This window comes from Salvelinus namaycush, unplaced genomic scaffold (assembly GCF_016432855.1).
Source record: "Salvelinus namaycush isolate Seneca unplaced genomic scaffold, SaNama_1.0 Scaffold1520, whole genome shotgun sequence".
Lineage (NCBI taxonomy): Eukaryota > Metazoa > Chordata > Actinopteri > Salmoniformes > Salmonidae > Salvelinus > Salvelinus namaycush.
Window position 1 is genome coordinate 7,398 of NW_024058254.1, and position 16,562 is coordinate 23,959.

General features: G+C 48.0%; 1 protein-coding gene across 2 annotated transcripts; it reads left to right on the forward strand.

Annotated features, from left to right (window-relative positions):
• The first annotated feature begins 1,479 nt into the window (after positions 1 to 1,479).
• Positions 1,480 to 11,361, forward strand: LOC120036918 (M-phase phosphoprotein 9-like). 2 transcript variants are annotated; one of them, XM_038983210.1, is made up of 14 exons: positions 1,480 to 1,823; positions 2,127 to 2,214; positions 2,283 to 2,498; positions 2,779 to 2,826; positions 2,931 to 2,995; positions 6,333 to 6,434; positions 6,579 to 6,833; positions 6,966 to 7,102; positions 7,591 to 7,824; positions 8,016 to 8,133; positions 8,292 to 8,365; positions 8,452 to 8,657; positions 9,883 to 9,951; positions 10,205 to 11,361. In XM_038983210.1, the coding sequence occupies exons 1-14, from the start codon at positions 1,573 to 1,575 to the stop codon at positions 10,304 to 10,306; spliced, it is 1,965 nt and encodes a 654-aa protein (XP_038839138.1). In that variant the 5' UTR covers positions 1,480 to 1,572; the 3' UTR covers positions 10,307 to 11,361. The 2 variants fall into 2 exon arrangements, with proteins under 2 accessions (XP_038839138.1, XP_038839139.1); XM_038983211.1 differs by lacking the exon at positions 2,779 to 2,826.
• The last annotated feature ends 5,201 nt before the right edge of the window (positions 11,362 to 16,562 follow it).

A 16,562-nucleotide genomic window follows, 5' to 3' on the forward strand; every position in this document is an offset into this window, starting at 1 on the left:
CTAGCTTCCCTACACTGGCTTCCTGTTAAGGCAAGGGCTGATTTCAAGGTTTTACTGTTAACCTATAAAGCGTTACATGGGCTTGCTCCTACCTATCTTTCCGAGTTGGTCCTGCCGTACATACCTACACGTACACTACGGTCACAAGACGCAGGCCTCCTAATTGTCCCTAGAATTTCTAAGCAAACAGCTGGAGGCAGGGCTTTCTCCTATAGAACTCCATTTTTATGGAATGGTCTGCCTACCCATGTGAGAGACGCAGACTCGGTCTCAACCTTTAAGTCTTTACTGAAGACTTATCTCTTCAGTAGGTCATATGATTGAGTGTAGTCTGGCCCAGGAGTGTGAAGGTGAACGGAAAGGCTCTGGAGCAACGAACCGCCCTTGCTGTCTCTGCCTGGCCGGTTCCCCTCTCTCCACTGGGATTCTCTGCCTCTAACCCTATTACAGGGGCTGAGTCACTGGCTTACTGGTGCTCTTTCATGCCGTCCCTAGGAGGGGTGCGTCACTTGAGTGGGTTGAGTTAATGACGTGATCTTCCTGTCTGGGTTGGCGCCCCCCCTTGGTTTGTGCTGTGGTGGAGATCTTTGTGGGCTATACTCGGCCTTGTCTCAGGATTGTAAATTGGTGGTTGAAGATATCCCTCTAGTGGTGCGGGGGCTGTGCTTTGGCAAAGTGGGTGGGGTTATATCCTTCCTGTTTGGCCCTGTCCGGGGGTATCATCGGATGGGGCCACAGTGTCTCCTGACCCCTCCTGTCTCAGCCTCCAGTATTTATGCTGCAGTAGTTTATGTGTCGGGGGGGCTAGGGTCAGTTGGTTATATTTGGAGTACTTCTCCTGTCTTATCCAGTGTCCTGTGTGAATTTAAGTATGCTCTCTCTAATTCTCTCCTTCTCTCTTTCTTTCTCTCTCTCGGAGGACCTGAGCCCTAGGACCATACGTCAGGACTACCGGGCATGATGACTCCTTGCTGTCCCCAGTCCACCTGGCCTTGCTGCTGTTCCAGTTTCAACTGTTCTGCCTGCGGTTATGGAACCCCTACCTGTCCCCGACCTGCTGTTTTCAACTCTTAATGATCGGCTATGAAAAGCCAACTGACATTTATTCCTGATTATTATTTGACCATGCTTGTCATTTATGAACATTTTGAACATCTTGGCCATGTTCTGTTATAATCTCCACCCGGCACAGCTAGAAGAGGACTGGCCACCCCTCATAGCCTGGTTCCTCTCTAGGTTTCTTCCTAGGTTTTGGCCTTTCTAGGGAGTTTTTCCTAGCCACCGTGCTTCTACACCTGCATTGCTTGCTGTTTTGGGTTTTAGGCTGGGTTTCTGTACAGCACTTCGAGATATTAGCTGATGTACGAAGGGCTATATAAAATATACTTGATTGATTGATGCATTCTGAGCAGTAGAATAACCCGTGTAACTGATGCGTTCTGAGCAGTAGAATAACCCGTGTAACTGATGCGTACTGAGCAGTAGAATAACCCGTGTAACTGATGCGTACTGAGCAGTAGAATAACCCGTGTAACTGATGCGTACTGAGCAGTAGAATAACCCGTGTAACTGATGCATTCTGAGCAGTACTCCTTCTTTCTCCTCTTCCCATTCACTCTCTTCCCAATTTTCCTCATCTTTTCCCAACTTCCTATCCTCCCCTCTTTCTCCAGGCTGAGAGAGAATCTGAGGGAGAAACACTGTCGTCATGTAGCTGATCTGAAGGCTTACTATGAGGCGGAGATCAAACTCCTCAGAGACAAACTGGACCTGAGAGACCTGCCACACGACCTAGAGCAGAGCAACCACACACTCAGACAGAGGTGTGTGTGTGTGCGCACGCTTGTTTTACTATCCTCGTGGGTACCGGAAATCCCCAAAGTCCTCACATGGATAGTAAAACAAGGAAGATTCTCCCTCGTGGGGACAAAGACCATTTTAGGCTTAGGGGTTAGGTTTAGGGTTAGAATTGGGGTTAGGGGTTGGCTTTAGGGTTAGAATTGGGGTTAGGGGTTAAGGTTAGGGCTGTGTGTGTGTGTGTGTGTGTGTGTGTGTGTGTGTGTGTGTGTGTGTGTGTGTGTGTGTGTGTGTGTGTGTGATCTAACCTGTGGTTGTTGTAATACCAGGTGTGCTCAGCTAGAGAGGGCTCTGTCTGAAGCCAGCAGCCGTATCCAGGAGCTGGAGAACAAGAACTCCATCCTGGAAAAACAACTGGTAAGATGCCTTTTATACCCCTAGAGGTGTGTGTGTGTGTGCGTAACAAGCTCTGCTTTCTCTGACAGGCTGACTGGCCGGAGCGCTACGCCACAGCCTGCTCCACGGCAACGTCCCTGCAGCAGCGATTGGACGAAAACAGGCGGTCAGTCAGGGAGAAGGACGCCTCAGCTGGCTGCCTCAGGACCCGGGTCCGGCAGCTAGAGGAGGCCTTGGAGAACACCTGCAGAGAAACAGAAGAGAAGGAGGCCAGGAGGGAGAGGGAGTACAAGATGCTGCAGGACGTGAGTTCTGCACTTATACTAAACTAGTTAAGTAAACCCAGATCTCTGGTCTCTGACTGTCTGGGAAAGACTACTTTCTAGGTGTTGTAGTCTGAGAGATCTCCTGCAGAACTGTACCTCTGTGTTTTCAACACCAACCAGTCTTTTATCTGAGCAGCTTACTTATTACCTACTGATGTGTGCAGATGGTCTTGTAATAGGCTATTTGGCTGTAGCTCAAGTGTGTGCGTGTGTGTGTGTGGCCATGATGACTTAAGAGTTGTGTGTGTTTTTGCCTCAGCTTCTGGGGGAGTATGACTCTCTGAGGAAAGAGCACGAGGGGGTGAAGGTAACTGATCTATTAGTGATGTCTGTTTCTGTGTTATTCCACCTCGACAAGAACAGGTGACACGTTGTACTACTAATATTTCAACCTTATTTCTCTGTCAACAGGACAACCTGATGTCTTCAGAGAACAAGCTGTTTGATGCCAACGAGCAGATCTCTAGACTAAAAAGGTAACATGAAGCATCCAACACCAAGACCTGCAGGGACACCTTATTTCTTTGTCTTGTCTATGAAAACCAACATCTACAGGATAGATAAGCTAGGTGAATCATGACAGAGTTTTTGGAATTTGCCCATATCTGACATCAGTTGTTGAGTGACATTAATGCAGGATCCTTTGACTAAGAGAGAGTTCTTCTCTTGGTGACTGTCTATTTTGGCAACCAAAGCATAGACAGGACCTGCATGTATCGTGTGCCAGGTTTTCTTTCTTTGTCATTTTTTGGACCCAGCAACAGTGGAGAGATATAGGATGTCTGTCCTATCACCCACACACTCTTCCCTCTATCTATATGTCTGTGACCCTCTCCTCCTCAGGGTGATCTGTAACAGTCTTCCCCCTCCGTCTGTCTGTGACCCTCTCCTCCTCAGGGTGATCTGTAACAGTCTTCCCCCTCCGTCTGTCTGTGACCCTCTCCTCCTCAGGGTGATCTGTAACAGTCTTCCCCCTCCGTCTGTCTGTGACCCTCTCCTCCTCAGGGTGATCTGTAACAGTCTTCCCCCTCCGTCTGTCTGTGACCCTCTCCTCTTCAGGGTGATCTGTAACAGTCTTCCCCCTCCGTCTGTCTGTGACCCTCTCCTCTTCAGGGTGATCTGTAACAGTCTTCCCCCTCCGTCTGTCTGTGACCCTCTCCTCCTCAGGGTGATCTGTAACAGTCTTCCCCCTCCGTCTGTCTGTGACCCTCTCCTCCTCAGGGTGATCTGTAACAGTCTTCCCCCTCCGTCTGTCTGTGACCCTCTCCTCTTCAGGGTGATCTGTAACAGTCTTCCCCCTCCGTCTGTCTGTGACCCTCTCCTCCTCAGGGTGATCTGTAACAGTCTTCCCCCTCCGTCTGTCTGTGACCCTCTCCTCCTCAGGGTGATCTGTAACAGTCTTCCCCCTCCGTCTGTCTGTGACCCTCTCCTCTTCAGGGTGATCTGTAACAGTCTTCCCCCTCCGTCTGTCTGTGACCCTCTCCTCTTCAGGGTGATCTGTAACAGTCTTCCCCCTCCGTCTGTCTGTGACCCTCTCCTCTTCAGGGTGATCTGTAACAGTCTTCCCCCTCCGTCTGTCTGTGACCCTCTCCTCCTCAGGGTGATCTGTAACAGTCTTCCCCCTCCGTCTGTCTGTGACCCTCTCCTCCTCAGGGTGATCTGTAACAGTCTTCCCCCTCCGTCTGTCTGTGACCCTCTCCTCCTCAGGGTGATCTGTAACAGTCTTCCCCCTCCGTCTGTCTGTGACCCTCTCCTCCTCAGGGTGATCTGTAACAGTCTTCCACCTCCGTCTGTCTGTGACCCTCTCCTCCTCAGGGTGATCTGTAACAGTCTTCCCCCTCCGTCTGTCTGTGACCCTCTCCTCTTCAGGGTGATCTGTAACAGTCTTCCCCCTCCGTCTGTCTGTGACCCTCTCCTCCTCAGGGTGATCTGTAACAGTCTTCCCCCTCCGTCTGTCTGTGACCCTCTCCTCCTCAGGGTGATCTGTAACAGTCTTCCCCCTCCGTCTGTCTGTGACCCTCTCCTCTTCAGGGTGATCTGTAACAGTCTTCCCCCTCCGTCTGTCTGTGACCCTCTCCTCTTCAGGGTGATCTGTAACAGTCTTCCCCCTCCGTCTGTCTGTGACCCTCTCCTCCTCAGGGTGATCTGTAACAGTCTTCCCCCTCCGTCTGTCTGTGACCCTCTCCTCTTCAGGGTGATCTGTAACAGTCTTCCCCCTCCGTCTGTCTGTGACCCTCTCCTCTTCAGGGTGATCTGTAACAGTCTTCCCCCTCCGTCTGTCTGTGACCCTCTCCTCTTCAGGGTGATCTGTAACAGTCTTCCCCCTCCGTCTGTCTGTGACCCTCTCCTCCTCAGGGTGATCTGTAACAGTCTTCCCCCTCCGTCTGTCTGTGACCCTCTCCTCCTCAGGGTGATCTGTAACAGTCTTCCCCCTCCGTCTGTCTGTGACCCTCTCCTCTTCAGGGTGATCTGTAACAGTCTTCCCCCTCCGTCTGTCTGTGACCCTCTCCTCTTCAGGGTGATCTGTAACAGTCTTCCCCCTCCGTCTGTCTGTGACCCTCTCCTCCTCAGGGTGATCTGTAACAGTCTTCCCCCTCCGTCTGTCTGTGACCCTCTCCTCTTCAGGGTGATCTGTAACAGTCTTCCCCCTCCGTCTGTCTGTGACCCTCTCCTCTTCAGGGTGATCTGTAACAGTCTTCCCCCTCCGTCTGTCTGTGACCCTCTCCTCTTCAGGGTGATCTGTAACAGTCTTCCCCCTCCGTCTGTCTGTGACCCTCTCCTCTTCAGGGTGATCTGTAACAGTCTTCCCCCTCCGTCTGTCTGTGACCCTCTCCTCTTCAGGGTGATCTGTAACAGTCTTCCCCCTCCGTCTGTCTGTGACCCTCTCCTCCTCAGGGTGATCTGTAACAGTCTTCCCCCTCCGTCTGTCTGTGACCCTCTCCTCCTCAGGGTGATCTGTAACAGTCTTCCCCCTCCGTCTGTCTGTGACCCTCTCCTCTTCAGGGTGATCTGTAACAGTCTTCCCCCTCCGTCTGTCTGTGACCCTCTCCTCTTCAGGGTGATCTGTAACAGTCTTCCCCCTCCGTCTGTCTGTGACCCTCTCCTCTTCAGGGTGATCTGTAACAGTCTTCCCCCTCCGTCTGTCTGTGACCTTCTCCTCTTCAGGGTGATCTGTAACAGTCTTCCCCCTCCGTCTGTCTGTGACCCTCTCCTCCTCAGGGTGATCTGTAACAGTCTTCCCCCTCCGTCTGTCTGTGACCCTCTCCTCCTCAGGGTGATCTGTAACAGTCTTCCCCCTCCGTCTGTCTGTGACCCTCTCCTCCTCAGGGTGATCTGTAACAGTCTTCCCCCTCCGTCTGTCTGTGACCCTCTCCTCCTCAGGGTGATCTGTAACAGTCTTCCCCCTCCGTCTGTCTGTGACCCTCTCCTCTTCAGGGTGATCTGTAACAGTCTTCCCCCTCCGTCTGTCTGTGACCCTCTCCTCCTCAGGGTGATCTGTAACAGTCTTCCCCCTCCGTCTGTCTGTGACCCTCTCCTCTTCAGGGTGATCTGTAACAGTCTTCCCCCTCCGTCTGTCTGTGACCCTCTCCTCTTCAGGGTGATCTGTAACAGTCTTCCCCCTCCGTCTGTCTGTGACCCTCTCCTCCTCAGGGTGATCTGTAACAGTCTTCCCCCTCCGTCTGTCTGTGACCCTCTCCTCTTCAGGGTGATCTGTAACAGTCTTCCCCCTCCGTCTGTCTGTGACCCTCTCCTCCTCAGGGTGATCTGTAACAGTCTTCCCCCTCCGTCTGTCTGTGACCCTCTCCTCCTCAGGGTGATCTGTAAGATGGAGAGCCAGGTGAATCAACTGGATTATGTGAACCAGGCCAGGAGTCGCCAGGCCGTCCAGAACCACACACAGTCCTCTGGAGCTGGGTAAGGTCTCCTCAACTCATGCATCCATGTTGTGCTTCCATTAGGTCCCAAAGCAGGTCTGACAGTAGCTGTTGTGACTGTTGTTAACCCCCTCCAGTCTGTCTGTCTGTTTGACAGTAGCTGTTTTTACTGTTATCCCTCCAGTCTGTACCACCATCCGGACCTGCTGCTGTCCCCCAGCAAACACCCTCGGCAACAAGAATCCACATATAGGATATCTCCTTGCCCTCAAACTGACCAATCACATAGCACCAGGAAGTCTCCTCGTCCTCAAACTGACCAATCGCCGAGTTACAGGATGTCTCCTTGCCCTCAAACTGACCAATTGGGCAGCTACAGGAAGTCTCCCTGTCCTCAAACTGACCAATCAGGCAACTCGTGCCACACTGGCAGCAGGAGGTGTGGTTGAGGTTAACTTGTGGTTGTAGTGTTAACTTAAGAATATTTCCTCTTAATTCCTTTTCCCCTTGATTTAACCATGATTATAAAGCTGACCAGTTTACCTCACCCTTGTCCTGTTTTGTCCTGTAGGTGTTCGTCCCCTCCAGAGAGTGAGCAGCCCCAGAACCAGGGTGGGGGTGTGAGGGAGGCTCGGGGGCCTCTGACCCCACTGATGAGGGCCCTGATAGAGCTTGAGGAGACCAGGACCACTGAGGGCCGGGCCCCCTGTAAGACCAGCCACAGTACCACTGACTCACTTTCACTGGCCCTACTGTAAGACACAGTCCTCATCCCACAGTAGGCCTTCCACTCACTTACTAACTCATGTCACTCTCCACTCAATCGTTAATGCTGGGCTGGAACACTGGCCTTCAGCATGACTCATTCATTGGCTCCAGTCTAACATTTTCTGCTAACGCTAGCTTTTACCATGGAGGTTGTGTTTCCCCTGACCTCAGCCGTTTGGATATTTGTTTTTCATTTCATCTGATACCAGCAAATTCAGATTCTCTGTCTTGTGAAAATGTAGTGATTTGCAAACGGATATTATCTTGGCAGTGCTAAGGAAATTAGCAGCTCTAAGCTGAAACAACCTGTTTCTCTACTCTGAAAGACCCATCAACAGTAAAAACTTCAATGTGGTTCACTCTGAAAGCATCTGTTTCTGGGAGTGTTTTTGTCATTTGTCATTTGTCTCTATGTGTCTGTGTTGCAGGGTTGGGCAGCCGGAGGCCTACTGTTGGCTTCATAGAGAGAAACCACAGAGAACCACAAACACAGGACCTTGACAGGGCTATGGAGGATGTGGCTGGCCTAGAGACGGGAATGTCCGGGACAGTCAGGGGTGTGTCTCTGCTGAGAGCCCAGAGAAGTCTGTCTCCAGAAGGCCACAGGTCCTCCTCTCTGCCCCCCCGCACCCAGAGGACCACCTTCCCCCCTACTACACCCAGTACGTCTGTTTTTCTCATCACTCCTTTATCGGGGTTGGGTTGAATGCGTTCAGTTGTGCTACTGACTAGGTATCCCCTTTCTCTTCCTGGTGTATCTCAATACTCTATTACCTAATGTGTACTTTTGTGTATGTGGAGACTAGTTCACTATGTTAAGTGATTTCACTAATCTAGTGTTATTTTGTTTTAGCTAAGAGGGAGACCCTAATGATGCCTCTGTCAGCTAAGTCCAGCCCCAAACGCTGTCCTGCAGAGAACTACTCCACTGCCTTTGGCAACCCATCACCACGACAACAGCTACACACCAGGTAGTAGTACCCGTGGACTACAGGACCCTTCCTTAGCTGAATCTTTGCACCCTTGGTTAAATTGCTTACTGTTTGTTACGTGCGTGATCGCTCCAACTCCAGCTACGGTATTTGATATGTTGAGCCTTAGAGTTCAGAGTTGTGATTGTCTGTTTCAGGTTTGACGTGGCGTTAGACCAGAGACGCCACTCCTTCCACAACTCCAGCCCCAGGAAGAGACTGTTCCCAGAAGGTGTTTGACTTACCTCCCTGACTCCTGGTTAGTGTGTTCAGTTGAATAGTTCCCTAACACTACTGCCCTGTTTCTTTCTCCTCCAGCCTCCCAGCGGTCGTCTGGTGGCTCAGTGGAGTCCTCAGGCAGTGTTGACCCCCAGGAGGGTGTCTTTGGGCTGGGCTGGCAGGAGCAAGGGACTGGGGGGTCATGCTCAGACCTCCAGGACCCAGGGACAGACCTCCAGACCAGGCTCCACTCCCTGGCCGACGCTGAGAGGATGTTAGACGAGCTCACTATGGAGAAACAACAGGTGAGACAGACTGTTACAAGGTTCTTATAGATACACTATGACAGGGACAGACCACTCACTAGCAATGTACAATTTCCACAAGACGAAACATGCCTTTTACCCATAGCCCTACCCCTAGACACCTGTACAGTGCATTTGGAAAGTATTCAGACCCCTTCCCTTTTTCCACATTTTGTTACGTTACAGCCTTATTCTAAAATTGATTAAATAATGACAAAGCGGAAACAGGTTTTTAGATTTTTTTGCAAATGTATAAAAAAACAACTGAAATAGCTTATTTACATAAGTATTCATATCCTTTGTTATGAGACTCGAAATTGAGCTCAGGTGCATCTGTTCCCATTGATCATACTTGAGATGTTTCTACAACTTGATTGGACTCCAGCTGTGGTAAATTCAATTGATTGGACATGATTTGGAAAGGCACACATCTGTCTATATAAGGTCCCACAGTTGACAGTGCATGTCAGAGGAAAAAAAAACAAGCCATGAGGTCGACGGAATTGTGCGTAGAGCTCCGAGTCAGGATTATATCTGCAGCATTGAAGGTCGACAAGAACACAGTGGCCTCCCATCATTTTTAAATGGATGAAGTTTGGAACCACTAAGACTTCCTAGAGCTGGCTGTCCGGCCAAACTGAGCAAGTAATGGTGAAACTGAAGAATATAATACTAGCTTGGTTATACAAAAATTGTAGAATTGAACATTGTAGGCTATAAAGATTATTATTCTAATTATTTAGACGCTCCCCATTCAACCTGACAGCGCTTGAGAGGATCTGCAGAGAAGAATGGGAGAAACTCCCCAAGATTCTCTGGGTTTGCACGGCTTCATATTTTATTAATGGTTTATATCTATTAATGACGGAGGCAGTCCTCCTAATATATTCCTGTTATATAACCTGGCTTTATGGTTTTACAACCACTCCACTCTTAATGACTTCTATTTATAGCTGGATTCATATATTCCGCCTGGCCTGTCCCGCTCTGCTCTGTCCTCTCCTGCTCTGTTTTGACTGAGGGGTGCTAACCCCGTTACCCGTCAGCAAGCTTACGTACACGCCTGCGTCTGCCCAGCGCAACACAAACAAACAAACACACACACACACTGCAGGGCAGCCTGCCTGCCTGGTTAATCTGATTTAATCTGAGTGCTATGAAGTGAGTTGATGCATTGGTTATATATTTATTTATTCATGGTATTAATTTGTGTGTGTTTGTGCAGATTGAGTCAGCGTTGAGCCGGATGCCTGGATCTGGTGGGAGGGTGAGCTTGCAGACCAGGTTAGATGAGGTAAGGTTACAGTCACACCAAACCTGCTAGGCCTCTTTACATATCAGTAAAAACCATGACTGGGTTGAAAATTCATATTTTTGTTGTCATGAACATTTGTTTGAGGAAGTAGACTCTTGTATGGCAATTTGAATAGTATTTTGAATTGAACACTACAGAGATGGGATATCACTTCAATACAGAGGTCTTTGTGTACGGTATGTGTGAATGTTTAAAGCTGTTCTAGCTTAATGACTGTTCCCCTACTCCCCAGGTGGCCTTAGAGAACCGTCTAGAGAGAGTAAACCGTGACCTGGGTTCCATCCGCATGACCCTGAAGAGGTTCCACGTTCTACGCTCCTCTGCCAACATATAGCAATGTTTTTATTAGATGACGTCATAGGTAGGGCCTAGAGTTTTTCTGGTCAGTTTGCATGGTCAGGAAATACTCCTGGTCCTAGCTATAGATGACTAGATATCAACTCTGTGTCCTAGTTATAGAACTAGTTCTAGTTTTCTGTGCAGTAGATTGATACAGAGCCCATATTGTCCTCTCTTAACTCTCTCTCTGTATCATGACCCACAGTCTTTTCTACACATAACTCGGGGATATTTTTCTATATGTTTGGAAGATCTCACTATTTGTGGAGTATATTTTTTTGAAATGCGCAGGTTTGTAAAGTCGTTTACTCTTTTTTTTTTTATGTTTAAAAAAATACAAATATTATATGCTTTACTTGCCATATTCAGGTCAATTATGTCGATTTTTCAATATGGAAGAACCTCCTAATATCCAGCAGAGACATGTACCCATCTGGAATGTATCACTGCCACCTCTGTCTACATTTTTATGCATTGTTTTAAAATGTTTTATTCATCGTACACCGCATACAATTGTATTTATTACATTGCATTTTTATGTGTTCATTACAATGGTGCGTTTAAAAAAAATTATTAGAATAATAATCTTTATAGCCTACAATGTTCAATTCTACAATTTTTGTATGACCAAGCTAGTATTATATTCTTCAGTTTCACCATTACTTGATCCTTTACAAAAACCTTGTACTGTAGCACATTTTTAATTGCTTTCCTTTTTCCATTTTTATATATATATATATTTTTTATCTCCTTTGAACATTCCATTTGTTTTGTGTTAATTCCATGTTGTGAAGGGAGGGATTTCACCAGTACCTAACCACCCTCTCTTCTCTGTATACTATGGATCTCATGCAAAAACCAAACCAGCACACATTTGAAATAATAAACACACACACTGCTTGTTGTAATGCATGGTAGTTGCACTGTTTCAGTTTCTTTGGTCAAGTTGTGTTTTATTAACAATTTTTGCAGTTTGCAATGACTTGAAATTAACCTCACTGGAACAAAAAATGTACTGTTTGCGCACAATAAATAATGCTTACATTATTACAACACCTATGTGGGTTGTCATTACCAGCTTTTCTTTTTTTAACTAGGCTAATCAGTTAAGAACAAATTCTTATTTACAATGACGGCCTACACCGGACGACACTGGGCCAATTGTGCACCGCCCTATGGGACTCTCAATTACAGCCAGATGTGATACAGCCTGGATTCGAACCAGGGTGTCTGCAGTGACACCTCAAGCACTGAGATTCAGTGCCTTAGACTGCTGTGCCACAGTCGGAGGCCTCATCTATATAGAATAAATAGTTTCTGTTAAACATAAATCATTCAAAGATATTCAATTTTACCATCAGTGTCCAAAACTGGGTCCATGACTACTGTTGATTTAGTACATTTGTACTCTACTGTAGGCCTTCATGTTTTATAAAGCACCTTGTAGAGGTACCGTTCAGGTCTGTGATTAATCTGTAGCCACTAGGGGGCGCTTTCTGTCTAACCGACAGTACAGAACAAACATGTATATGAAGTCGGACATACGATGATTAGGATTGGCAATGCTTTAGCGACGTAACATGTAGCATACAACCACGACCTGGTCATTTGCTACGTCATTGTCCAATAGAAGGATAATGTTGCCCATGACTATGTTTTGGCTGTCATTGAACGGCAGAGTGAGACTGGAGGAACATAAGCAGTCAGCTTTATTCTCAAAGGGGAAACAGCAGGCAGACATCCAAATAAGTGGAATGGCATTCAGACTAGAATAGCCGGACAAATAGTCTATGTCAAAGGAACTTGATGCAGAGAGGTCTTGGGATAGATAGTCTTCTTTTTGGTGCCAGTCGTGGTCAGGCAGACAGTAAAATGACACTCAATGCGTTGACGGCAGTGCCGCTATTGGAGCAAAAGACGTGGATGGATGCAGAATTATTTGCAAATTTGCTGGGTTAGCTTGCTAAATTATAGCCTGACATTTTATTTAGGTGTCATTGGTTATAGTTAAGCAATTTCTTAGCCAATAAACTGTGTATTTGGACAAATTCCAGGAAATCGAACAGCGCATTGGAAGAATGCAGTGAGGAGTTTCCATCACTTTGCTGGTGAGTGTTCTTCGAATCTTGACTTAGCGTTTGATTGAAGACAGCGAGCAGCTCGAGAGCTGAGGCCATATGCAGTGGTGTAGTGGAGGTTATACGCATGTATACGCCACGTATTTTTCATTGGACATTGCGTATACACTGCTTAATCCCCACGATGCGTATCAAAATAGTGTTGTGGAGGTATACACCATATCAATGAATAAGGCTGATTGAACAGATCAGAATGTCAGACCCGGCGCCAGGAAAAGGTGACTAAGGGCCCATTTGAAACCGGCGAGGGGGCAAATCTATTTGTCTTTTTTGTGTGTGTGTGGGGGGGGGGGGGGGGGGGGGGGGGGGGCATTGGAATTATATTGAATTCTACTTATATCACAATAAACATGACGTTGAAATGCCTAGACTCTGAGATCATTGAGTGCTTTTGGAGTGCCAGGTAGGCTACAGATTTCGCGCCAATCCGCTGCAGTGTATCAACACAATGGGCAGCGCTCTGCACACTAAAGCAAGGCCGTTTTGGTAATGAATGTAGGCTTCAAGAGATATTCACCTATTACAAACAGCCTATGTGAATGCAGCCATACACACAGCTGTCTAACCAAAATAATGCCAACTAAAAGCTGAAAGTAGCTGCCTAGTTAATCATGCATGCAAACAAAAATAGTGAATAACAGTTTGGCTTAGAATACTGACACAACTGCGAATGGAACAAATGAATACCAACACACCAGGTACCAGGTAGGCTAGTAGGCCTAGTAAACAAAATATCAGATTTATAAATCATGACACAATCAGTATTTAGGTTAGTTACTTAAACAGTAAACAAACGCAGTAAACAAAAGGCAAATGAAAATCCAAATAACCAAAACATAGCCTACAGCCCTCAAACTCAACTCAGGACCTCAAAACCATTTCCACTGCATTTTTCATTATTCCCCTCTAATCATGGTCTGACAGTGGTGTAAAGTACTTAAGTAAAAATACTTGAAAGTACTTCTTAAGTAGTTTTTTGGGGTATCTGTACTTTACTATTTATATTTTTGACTACTTTTACTTTACTACATTCCTTCAGAAAATATTGTACTTTTTACTCCATACATTTTCCTTGACACCCAAAAGGACAGGAAAATTGTCCAATTCACGCACTTATCAACAGAACATCCCTGGTCATCCCTACTGCTTTTGATCTGGAGTACTTACTAAACACACATGCTTCGCTTGTAAATTATGTCTGAATGTTGGAGTAATTTAAAAAAACAAGAAAATATTGGCGTCTGGTTTGCTTAATATAACAAATTTGAAATTATTTATACTTTTCCTTTTGATACTTAAGTGTATTTTAGTAATTACATTTCCTTTTGATACTTAGGTATATTTTAAACCAAATACTTTTACTTGGTGACTTTTACTTGAGTAATTTTCTATTAAGGGATCTTTACTTTTACTCAAGTATGACAATTGGGTACTTTTTACACCACTGTGGTCTGATTTAGACCTGGGACACCAGGTGGGTGCAATTTTTTAAAATGTTATTTAACTAGGCAAGTCAGTTAAGAACAAATTCTTATTTTCAATGATGGCCTAGGAACAGTGTGTTAATTGCCTTGTTCAGGGGCAGAATGACAGATTTTTACCTTGTCAGCTCGGGGATTCGATCTTGCAACCTTTCAGTTATAAGTCTAATGCGCTAACCACTAGGCTACCTGCCGCCCCTAAATGAATTAACAGGTAGAAAAGAAAACAAGTAGGCTCTAGACCTCGTACGGTAAGAGTTGAATACCCCTGGCCTACAGCCTACTACAGTGAGATGAAGCCATGCACATCTGACTTGCCAAATAAATAGGCCTATAGGCTGCTTCAAACATAGAACATCATGTTGCTCATGAGTTCAGCAACACATTGTGATACGGCACACTACACTTCTGTCAATCAAATTCGACCCACGCAACCAGTGGTTCCCAAACTTGTTATAGTCCCGTACCCTTCAAACATTCAACCTCCAGCTGCATACCCCTCTAGCACCAGGGTCAGCGCACTCTCAAATGTTGTTTTTTGCCATCATTGTAAGCCTGCCACACACACACTATACAATACATTTATTAAACATAAGAATGAGTGTCACGTTCCTGACCTGTTTTCTCTTGTTTTTGTATGTGTTTAGTTGGTCAGGGCGTGAGTTGGGGTGGGCATTCTATGTTATGTGTTTCTATGTTTAGGTCGTTTGTAATTAGCCTTATATGGTTCTCAATCAGGGACAGGTGTTTGATGTTTCCTCTGATTGAGAACCATATAAAGGTAGGCTGTTCACACTGTTTGTTTGTGGGTGGTTGTCTTCTGTGTCTGTGCACCACACGGGACTGTTTCGTTTGTTCGTTCGTTTTGTGTAGTCTGTACCTGTTCATGCGTTCTTCGTGTTATGTAAGTTCTCTCGTTCAGGTCTGTCTACATCGTTCATTTGTTTTGGAGTTTGTTGAAGTATTTTCGTGTTTCGTTTTTTACTTTAATAAATTTCATTATGTTATATCACAACGCTGCGCTTTGGTCCAATCCCTACTCCTCCTCTTCGGATGAAGAGGAGGAGGACAACCGTTACAGAACCACCCACCAACCAGGGATCAAGCAGCGTGAGAGGAACCAGCAACAGCGGCAAAAAAAACAGGACTCGTGGACATGGGAGGATGTTTTGGACGGCAAGGGCTGCTAAACATGGGAGGAGATCCTGGCTGGAAGAGATCGCCTCCCATGGGAACAGCTGGAGGCGATTAGGAGAGCAGAGGCAACCGGAGAGAGGAACCGGAGTTATGAGGGTACACGACTAGCAAGGAAGCCTGTGAGTAAACCCCAAAAATTTCTTGGGGGAGGGGGCTAAAAGGGAGAGTGGCGAAGTCAGGTAGGAGACCTGCGCCTACTCCCTGTACTTACCGTGGAGAGCGAGAGTACGGGCAGACACCGTGTTACGCAGTAGAGCGCATGGTGTCTCCTGTACGTGTGCATAGCCCGGTGCGGTACATACCAGCTCCTCGTATCGGCCGGGCCAGATTGAGCATTGAGCCAAGTGCCATGAAGCCGGCTCTACATATCTGGCCACCAGTGCGTCTCCTCGGGCCGGCTTACATGGCACCAGCCTTACGCATGGTGTCCCCGGTTCGCCTACATAGTCCGGTGCGGGTTATTCCACCTCCCCGCACTGGTCGGGCGACGGGGAGCATACAACCAGGTAAGGTTGGGCAGGCTCAGTGCTCAAGGGAGCCAGTACGCCTGCACGGTCCGGTATTTCCGGCGCCACCTCCCCGCTCCAGGCCAGTACCACCAGTGCCTACACCACGCACCAGGTTTCCAGTGCGTCTCCAGAGCCCTGTTCCTCCTCCACGCACTCTCCCTGTGGTGCGTGTCTCCAGCCCAGTGCCTCCAGTTCCGGCACCACGCATCAAGCCTCCTGTGCGTCTCCAGAGCCCTGTACGCACTGTTCCTTCTCCCCGTACTCGCCCTGATGTGCGTGCTCTCAGCCCGGTACCACCAGTTCCGGTACCATGCACCAGGCCTATAGTACGCCTTGAGAGTCCAGTGTGCCCTGTTGTTGTTCCCCGCACTAGCCTGATGGTGCGTGTCCTTAGCCCGGTACCTCCAGTTCCGGTACCACGCACCAGGCCTACAGTGCGTCTCAGCCGGCCAGAGTCTGCCGTCTGCCCAGCGGCGCCTGAACTGCCCGTCTGCCCAGCGGCGCCTGAACTGCCCGTCTGCCCAGCGGCGCCTGAACTGCCCGTCTGCCCAACGGCACCTGAACTGCCCGTCTGCCCAGCGGCGCCTGAACTGCCCGTCTGCCCAAAGCCGTCTGAACTGTCCGTCTGCCAAGCGCCGCATGAACTGCCCGTCTGCCATGAGCCTGCAAAGCCGCCCGTCTGCCATGAGCCTGCAAAGCCGCCCGTCTACCATGAGCCGCTAGAGCCTTCCGCCAGACAGGAGCCGCTAGAGCCTTCCGCCAGACAGGATCAGCCAAAGCCTTCCGCCAGACAGGATCAGCCAAAGCCTTCCGCCAGACAGGATCAGCCAGAGCCTTCCGCCAGACAGGATCAGCCAGAGCCTTCCGCCAGACAGGATCAGCCAGAGCCTTCCGCCAGACAGGATCAGCCAGAGCCTTCCGCCAGA

What these genes read in the sequence shown, in the direction of transcription:
- LOC120036918 (XM_038983210.1), top strand. Translation starts at nt 1,573, where the DNA reads ATGCATTCTGAGCAGTACTCCTTCTTTCTCCTCTTCCCATTCACTCTC. An exon ending in AACCACACACTCAGACAGAG is followed by an intron (nt 1,824 to 2,126) that starts GTGTGTGTGTGT and finishes TTGTAATACCAG; the next exon opens with GTGTGCTCAGCTAGAGAGGG. An exon ending in AAGAGCACGAGGGGGTGAAG is followed by an intron (nt 2,827 to 2,930) that starts GTAACTGATCTA and finishes CTCTGTCAACAG; the next exon opens with GACAACCTGATGTCTTCAGA.